Here is an 8,090-nt window from a genome sequence, read left to right on the forward strand (position 1 = left end):
GACCCAGGACAGGTGACACCCACCATGGTGATGCTCGCGGCGTCCTCGTACTCCTTGGTGATGACACTGACTAAAGCTGAGGCCAGCAGCAGGAGGATGAGGGGGTTTTTGAACTGAGAAGACAAGAGATGTGTGGGATGAGAGGTGCTGAGCTGGCTGCAGACCCCACCAGGAAGGCTCCCTGTGTGGTTTGGCTGCAGGGACACTCCTTGCATCGTGGCCAGGTTTCTGTGCTTCCTGGCCCCACGTGGCCTTGGGGACCAGCAGGACACAGTTCACACCAAAACACACCAATCCCCCCACTTTTCCCCCTTTTGCACAGGCAGTGCTCCCCTCTGCAGACACACAGCACAGAGCTGATTCCAAAAGCTTCTTAGGTGCACAATAAGGACAAACAAAAACTTTACTGTATTTTTAGAATCTGAAACCAGAAATCCTCTTTTTCTTCTTTTTCATTTCTTCTTTAATTAATCTCCTCAAATCTTCACTGGACCCAGGGCTATGGGGATCAGGTGCTCACTTGTTTCACTGTTAAACAGAGATCTTGAGGCCCCTTTTCTTACCTGAGAAAATTACAGCTCTGTTTAACTGATGTGGGAATTGATGGAAAGGACTTAAAAAGATAAATCTGCCTGCTTCATGCAACAGATGTGTGGTGATGCTCAGTAGGAAAGCCAGGGCTTAAATTTATTCCTGGCTGGATCCAAAGGTGAAAGTCCCTCCATTTCTCTTTAGAAAACCAAGGCAAAGGGGATGTTTACAAAAATAGCAGCTGGACAAAGCCACAGCAAGGGGCTGCTGAGGGCTGATGCTCAAGTCCAGGACCAGAGGCACCAAAAGGTTGCAGGAGGATCAGAGATGCACCAAAGAATCCCTCTGGTGTTCCTGTAGGAGAAACTGGCTCTTAAGGCTGAGCAGAAGAAAAAACACCATCTCATTTTTTTATCAGGAATAAAAGAATCCTTGGGAAGATTTAATGATGATTACCAAAAGCTTAAAGAATATCAATCACATAAAAAAAAAAGGGATAAACCATGAAATAAAATTGAAGTCTTTCAAAGCAACTCAAATGCTTGTGATTCAACTAAACAAGATCAGTCAAATCACTGGTTGGAAATGAAAAATAGAACCAAACAAATAAACAAAAGGCCTTTCTTGTCTGGTTAAAAGCTCTCAAAGAGAGGTGAAAGATACATTAAACACTGATGAGAAATAATAATAAAAACAGAATTCAAGAATAACTTGTCTGGGGAAAGAGAAGGAAATAGTTATCACCTTCTGCCTGGCTTTTGGGGGCAGTTGTAGATGTCAATAGCACATGGCACCATTTATGGCACTGGTGTATCACTGATAGAGACCCTAAAACTCCCCTGAGCTCCACAGCTCTCCCTTTTCTGGAGGGACAGCCAAAATCAGAGCATCTTCCAGCTGCCACTGGCTCTCCTTAAACCTCTCAGGACGTTATCACCTGCCTTAAAGGGAATAAATATGCTCCAGCAATCAGGGCCCTGATCTGCAGGGTTTGATTTGTGGGGATAAAAAGGCTCATTTCTGTTTGAAGATGTTATCTGCACCCTCAGTGAGCTGCAGAGGAACTCACAATGGTTTTGCCAGGAGAAGGAGCAGTTCCTGTGTCCTGGGCACAGCCTGTTCCAAGGCTCACTCTCTGGAAGCAGAAACCCTGAATATTTCTTTGCAAACACACACTCAGAGCAACCCAGCCAGGTTTTGGTTTTGCCAAGAAATGAGGATCTGTGCAGAAAATCCTTACCTGGTCCAGATATTTCTTCCATATTGGCTCTGTGTTCTCTACTGAAAATTCATTCCAGCCGTGTTTTGACCGGCGCTGGAGCACGGAAAACTCAGAGAGTCCAGTCTGTAAATCAACCTAGAGGGGAAAAAACCCCAAACCCAACCCAAACTGTTCCTATTACAGTTCTAGAAAACTTATTATATCAAATTTATATTAAACCCCTATAAGCGCACTAGGCAAGATCTTCACGGTTCAGTCCCACATGCAAAAATAAACCTGTTGTTTTTCTCTTTAAATATGTAATTTTGTTAAACTATAAAATATTACCATCAACTACCACAGAAACCCATAAAGTAAGCACAAAGAAATTAAAAAAAACAAAAAGTATATTTCCAGAAGGGAGAAATTATATCATAGATGACAAATTAGAAATCTAAAGCATTAAAAGAAAAAAAGTCATTTCTGGTTGCACTGTGTATTTAAAAAGAAGTAAAAATAAATACACCCTGACAAAATTCAAAGGGAACAAAATCAGAAGGGATAAAATCTACTCTGCCTGGATTTAAAAAATACTGAGGTCAGAAACTGAAATATATCCAAGCACTAAAGCTTTCCCTGATGGTGGGAACCCTCGAGCCCAGGCAAGGAGAGGATTCATCCCACAAAAAGGCAGAGGAATTGGGCACTCCAGGAATTTACAAGCCAATTAAAGACTGATTCTGCAGCTCACCTGTTCCCACAGGCAGATCCCACATTCCCAAAGACAAATCCTTACATTTAGAGCTCTTGCCAAGTCCTCCTTGTGGCATTTACAGGCGTCCTTCGGGGGCAGGACTGCCACCTCCTTCTCCTGCTCGATTATTGTCAGCTCGCACTCCTGGCCGGGCTGTGTGAACACGGCAAAGCCATCGTTAGGTGAGAGCAGTGTTAATTAAAGCTTTGCAGCATTCCTTGCTCCTTCCCTTAATCCCATTCCCTCTCCTTGCCAGCTTCAGTCCCTACAGCACTTCCCGAATCTCAGTGCTCTAATACAATCTCTAATTAATCCTGGTGGCAGCCTCTGAGCCAGGGGCACATTCTCCTGGGGGCAGAGAGGCCGTGAGGAACCAGAGAGAAGCTCAGGGTGCTGATCAGGACAGGTCTGTGATGTTTGGGGTGTCCTGTCCGACAGGAGCTCTGTCCCATGCCAGTGTCTCACAGCCCGACTCGATGCTCAGAGCAAGGAAAACAACTTTTCCCTCATAAAAACACAATAACTGAACTGAAAACGTGAGCTGGAAATGTGAGCCAGACAGAAAAGCAAAATCTCCCCTCCTGTGTCCAGGGCTGTTTTGCTCCACTGCTGACTCTGCAGCTGCCTCCAGGCAGGATCAACCTTTCCTGCCCCATCCAGGCATCCCAAGCCCTTAACAGCATCCCAACCTCTCCCTTTCAATTTCCTTCATCTCCTTCTCTGAAATGCACCTCCCAGAGCAGCAGCATTCCCCAAATCTGTGCCAGGCCCACGCTGAAGGCACTGTGACCACTGTGACAGGCTGAACACAGAGAGGGAGAAATCTCACCCTTCCCAAGGGACAGGAGTTCCATTCCCTTTTACCTCCATTCATAAAGCACAAGAGTGTGTGTTCATTAAGAAAGGAAGCCCCAGAGAACATGGCAGGCATTTAGCACCGGCTCCCAGCACCCTGGAATGTTTCTGTGGGATGCACTCAGGTCTGGCCCATCCTCCTGCAGTGGTATTTGGGGGCTTGGCCCTCCCTTGAATACTCAGGAGCTTTCTAGGAACATCCAGTGCTTTGCAATCTAAAGCCCAGGATAAATGCAGGAAATCATAAATGCAGAAGATGTCCTTGGTTGTTCTCTCATGGGGTTGGTTTCAGTCTTGGGGTTTCTGGAGAGCTCAGAGCATCTCTAAGCCCTGCTCCTGGAACAGGCTTTAGCCATATCCATCTGTTGCAGCCTCTTTTTATGGCCATTTCCTGACCTACAGCTCAGCAGCCAACACGAGGGATGCCAGCAGCCCCCTGCTCCCAGTGGAAAAGCACAGGAGCCTGCTGGGACCCCTTGCTCTGGGCAGGGCTCATTTAGAAACCATTTTGTCCCAGGAACAACCTGCCTTTCCAAACCCCCAGCAATTTGCCCAAGATCTCCACGGATTTTTCTGCTCCCACATTTCCCTCAGGCTGGTGACCCCAAATAGCCCAAAGAAGCTGCTCCCCTTTTGGAGCCATCCTAACACTGGACATCACCCTCATTTCCACATCTCCTTAAAAGACCTCTTGAGAAGGGACAAAAATACCCCTTCCATGTTTAAAACTCATGATTTATATCCCTGTTTGGGTGTCCTGGCTGTACAAATTCATCAGTTCCCTGTAGCTTTGCTGACATCCAGCCACTGAAATCCCAAGAGCCACTTAGGGAGATGGAAGTGGGAAGAAAACAGAGGACTGCCATGGATAGACACATCCCTGAATTCACTGCCACCCTGGTTAATGTGGCCTCTCCAGGCTCCTCTGTGCTGCAGGTGACACACACACACAGGTATCAAGGTACAGCTCTGCCCTGGAGGAGTTTAAATTTTAATGGGAGCAGCTGGAGGGCAGGAAGAGACCCGGACATGAGGATAACATGCCTGCAGTCCCCAGGGGCAGCAAGGCAACAGGGCCCAGCTCTATCAGCAATATTTACCTTCAAAAAGGTGTGGAGGAAATAAATGGCAAAGGCTCTGGATGTGGCTGAGCCCTCTGTGGTTTCTCTAGAAATGCTGGCAGCTCCCTGCTCCCAGCCAGGGGCTGTTATGACAGGAACAGCTTTATTGGGATGAGCTAGCTTGCACTGCTGAGCCTAGGGATTTCCCTTCATGAACATGGCCCAGCTTTTCCCACCAGAGCAGCCCCTGAAATGCACAGGTTGGAAATGCATCAGTGGAGCCCTTTCTCCCTCCTCCTCTGCATGTGCTGCCTCTGCAGAGCCCCTGTGCCCCAACCCCATCACACCCCGAGGATGTGGGGCACCAGGCAGTGTCCTGTGCAAACCCCTTCATGAACACACCTCTCCTCCCTTTCATATTTATGCTTTGTATTTACCTTCTATAAATGCTTTTGTATTTACCTTGTAAAGCAGATGTGGGTTATCCACAACATCCATTTACTTTTATAACCTTTATCCTTTCGGCACAAGAGCACAGACTCCATACAGCAGGGCAGGAAGAAATAACAAAAGGGGAGATATCGGTTTATCTACTGCTTTTCAAGATCAGGAGATACTGGAGGCTGCAAAGAGCAGCTGGTGTGGCTGGGAGCCACCTTGGAGGTAGCTGAGCATCCCTCATCTCAGAACAATCCATCGATTGTGCCGCCCAGCAGCCCATGTGGAAGAAAGAGAGCGTGGGGCTTTCTGCAGAGCACACAGCCCTTTTTGTGTACTCTGGCAAACAGCCCAAAATATCAGTTCTCGGGATTTTCCCCCACCTCTGCCTCTGCTGAGGTTTTGCATATTCTTTTCTCTGTCTTAGGTTACTTTGGATTTTGCAGTTAATGGACTGCAATCTAGAGTGGGCTGGTTTATTTAGTCTACATGAAGCCCTTCCAAACATTAAACTTTATCTCTGCCAAAAATGCAATAAATAAATCAAACCATTCTCCCCAAAGCCTTTTACATTTATTTTTATTATTTTTTTGGGGTGGACATGGCAGGTAAAAAGACCCATGTTCCAAGGGTGCAGGCAAAATCCAGAATGCAGCCTAGAGCAACCCTCAGCTCTGCAGGTGAGGGGCTGCCTTGCTTCTCTATCCAAGCTCCCTGCTCTTTCTCACCTCCACCACGATTTCTGCACCTCCCACATATTTCCCACTCCCCTGTTGCACATCTGTCAACAGAATTCCAATGTTTTTTACACAAAACAAAGATCTGGTCCCCCTGCTTGAGATAAAAAATTCAAAATCGTCCCTTGGATTGTTCAAAAGTCTTTTTGCAGGTTTTGCAGTAAAGCTGATTTGAGGCACCCAGCTGCAGCCCCTTGAGAATCCTGCCCTGGACTGTGCCCACTGGGGTGATGCTGGTACATGGTCAGAGGGAAAGGGGGATGTGAGGAAGCAGTGCCCAGGATTTTCTCCCACTTTCACACACACAGGCACGTGTGACTGTGAATGTGCACACACGCTGGGATGCCTGGAAGAAAAAATCTTTTGTTCTTCAGATTTCTGCAGCAAACACATAATTCTTGTAAACTGTAAACCAGCCCCACAAAAATCCCCCTGGTTCTGAATGGGGCACTGCAGGAAAGGAGTTCAAGCATGCTCAGCAGAGTCTGGACACAGGTTGGGTGTGTGCTTTGATGTGCCAGGTGAGTGCCCTGCCATCTCCAGGTAACGCCATGGCCACAGGTGAACTGGCCATCACCCCACAGTGACAGCACTGGGGCTGTCCTTCCCAGCCCAGTCTGGGCATTTATCCTGCCTGGAGTCCCATCAGATCACCTGGAATCACACCTTTATGGCCCAGCACAGTGCTTTGACCAAAATATTTATAAGGTTGTAAGTGCTCTGCAACTACTTTCAAGTAAAGAAGCAAAATGCCATCAAGTAGGGAACAAATGAGTAATTTACCAGTCTAAGTCATACTCTGATAATAAGTTCTTGATTTATCAAGTTCTTATTTTACACTGCTGTCTACTTCCTGCCCCGTGCCAAAGCTCTCCTCACCTCCCTCTCCTGTTATACACAGACCACACTCTGCAAGCACCAGAGCTAAAATTCAAGAGGGGTTTAGATTTGGAAGTAAATAGCTGTCACTATTTATTTTGGCACAGCATAAATGGTGCAGCCTAAGAACAAGCCAGCCTAATTGCCAACGGCCTCCTGCCTACGTGCAATCAGAAATCTCAGCTTCCCACCAAGCCAGGTTACAGGGACTTTCTGTAACCTCATCAAGATCTTTTTTTCCTGGGATTTTGAGCTCTGGGTGAGCAGTGCAGAGCAGCATCACCCAGTGCCCTGCACAGGGTGAGAGTTCAATGCCTCATCTGTCTCCTCCCTGTAATGCTGACCCACCCCACACAGGACAGATCCCAAAAATGGGATTAGCTGAAATGATATTTGGGAAAGGCCTCAGTCAGTCAGGAAAAGCACATGAATCTCTCCAGGTGTGTGGATGGAGCCCATTGGGATGGGAGCAAGGGCTAACCCCGCTTGCTGAAGGAATTAGATGATGGGGGTTCACGTGGCAGAGCACCCAACCAATCTGCCACGTGGGAAAAAAATGGGGCTTGAGCCACGGAAACCTTGCGCCGTGCAAATAATCAGACAATCCCAGATGGGAAGATTTTGTGGCAAAACCCCAAGAAGAACAGCAAATATGTCACCCAAACCACCACTGGCCACTCCATCTGCACCGAGGACAGGCAGTGAGAGCAGGGAGTGGACAGCAGAGCAGCATTTTTCAGGGAAGGGAAGCGATATTTCCACATGGACTCTGCAGGTCTGAGCCAAAACTCTCCTTGGCCGCTGGTTACCAGCCCTGACTGCCTGAGAGTCAGGGGTACCCTGGGGTCAGGGGTACCCTGGGGTCTCCATTCCCCACGTTGTGCCCACCCTCCACAGCTTCCACGGCACTCCAGGGCTCTCCCAAGCTGTTGGAAGCTCCTCAGAGCAGGGAACACCGCTCCTGGGCAGGATTCGGGCCTCAGCTCTGTGCCCTTGGGTGACTGCATACGGTCCAAACAGGGCTGCCCGTGGCTCCGTGACCCCGGCAAGCAGCACCCAGCTCATCCCCGGCTGCCCGCAGAGAGCGAGAGCGCAGCGATCCCGAGTTACCGGCGGGACAAAGCAGACAAAACCAACCCCAATTACACAAACTATTGCAGCACGGCCAGGCGAGAGGCACGAGAAATCCTCACCTCCTCTTCCTCGCCGCTTCCCAGGGGCTGGTATTTCTGCACCAAGCGGAGGAGCGACCTTTTCTGGAAGAGTTTGGTGAAAATCCCTTCGCCCATCGTCGCCGCGGGTTGGGAGCAGCGGCAGGGCTGGCTCCGGCTCCGCGGAGCTCGGGGTTACCTGCAGGGAGAGGCACCTGCACCTGCAGCCAAGTCACGCCTTCCCCGGAGCCCGGCGGGGTGAGCGCACAGGAGCCGCGGGGGCTGCGGGGTGTGACACGGGCTGCGACACGGACACACCTGCCTGGGACACGGACACACCTGGCTGCCACACGGGCACACCTGCCTGGGACACGGACACACGGGCACACCTGGCTGCCACACGGGCACACCTGGCTGGGACATGGACACACGGGCACACCTGGCTGCCACACGGGCACACCTGGCTGGGACATGGACACACGA

General features: G+C 49.2%; 1 protein-coding gene across 1 annotated transcript in view; it reads right to left on the reverse strand.

Moving 5' to 3' along the window:
• ATP2C2 (ATPase secretory pathway Ca2+ transporting 2) overlaps nt 1–7,796 on the reverse strand; it is a 25,202-nt gene extending 17,406 nt beyond the window's left edge. Inside the window, exons 1-4 of the mRNA XM_015640274.3 lie at nt 7,650–7,796; nt 2,529–2,639; nt 1,772–1,888; nt 24–113 (exon numbers count right to left, since the gene is read on the reverse strand). Of these exons, the coding sequence (XP_015495760.1) occupies nt 24–113; nt 1,772–1,888; nt 2,529–2,639; nt 7,650–7,745 (414 nt within the window). The 5' untranslated portion in view covers nt 7,746–7,796. The remainder of the gene's footprint in view (nt 1–23; nt 114–1,771; nt 1,889–2,528; nt 2,640–7,649) is intronic.
• Between the last annotated feature and the right edge of the window lie 294 nt (nt 7,797–8,090).

This window comes from Parus major, chromosome 11 (genome assembly GCF_001522545.3).
Source record: "Parus major isolate Abel chromosome 11, Parus_major1.1, whole genome shotgun sequence".
NCBI classification, from domain to species: domain Eukaryota; kingdom Metazoa; phylum Chordata; class Aves; order Passeriformes; family Paridae; genus Parus; species Parus major.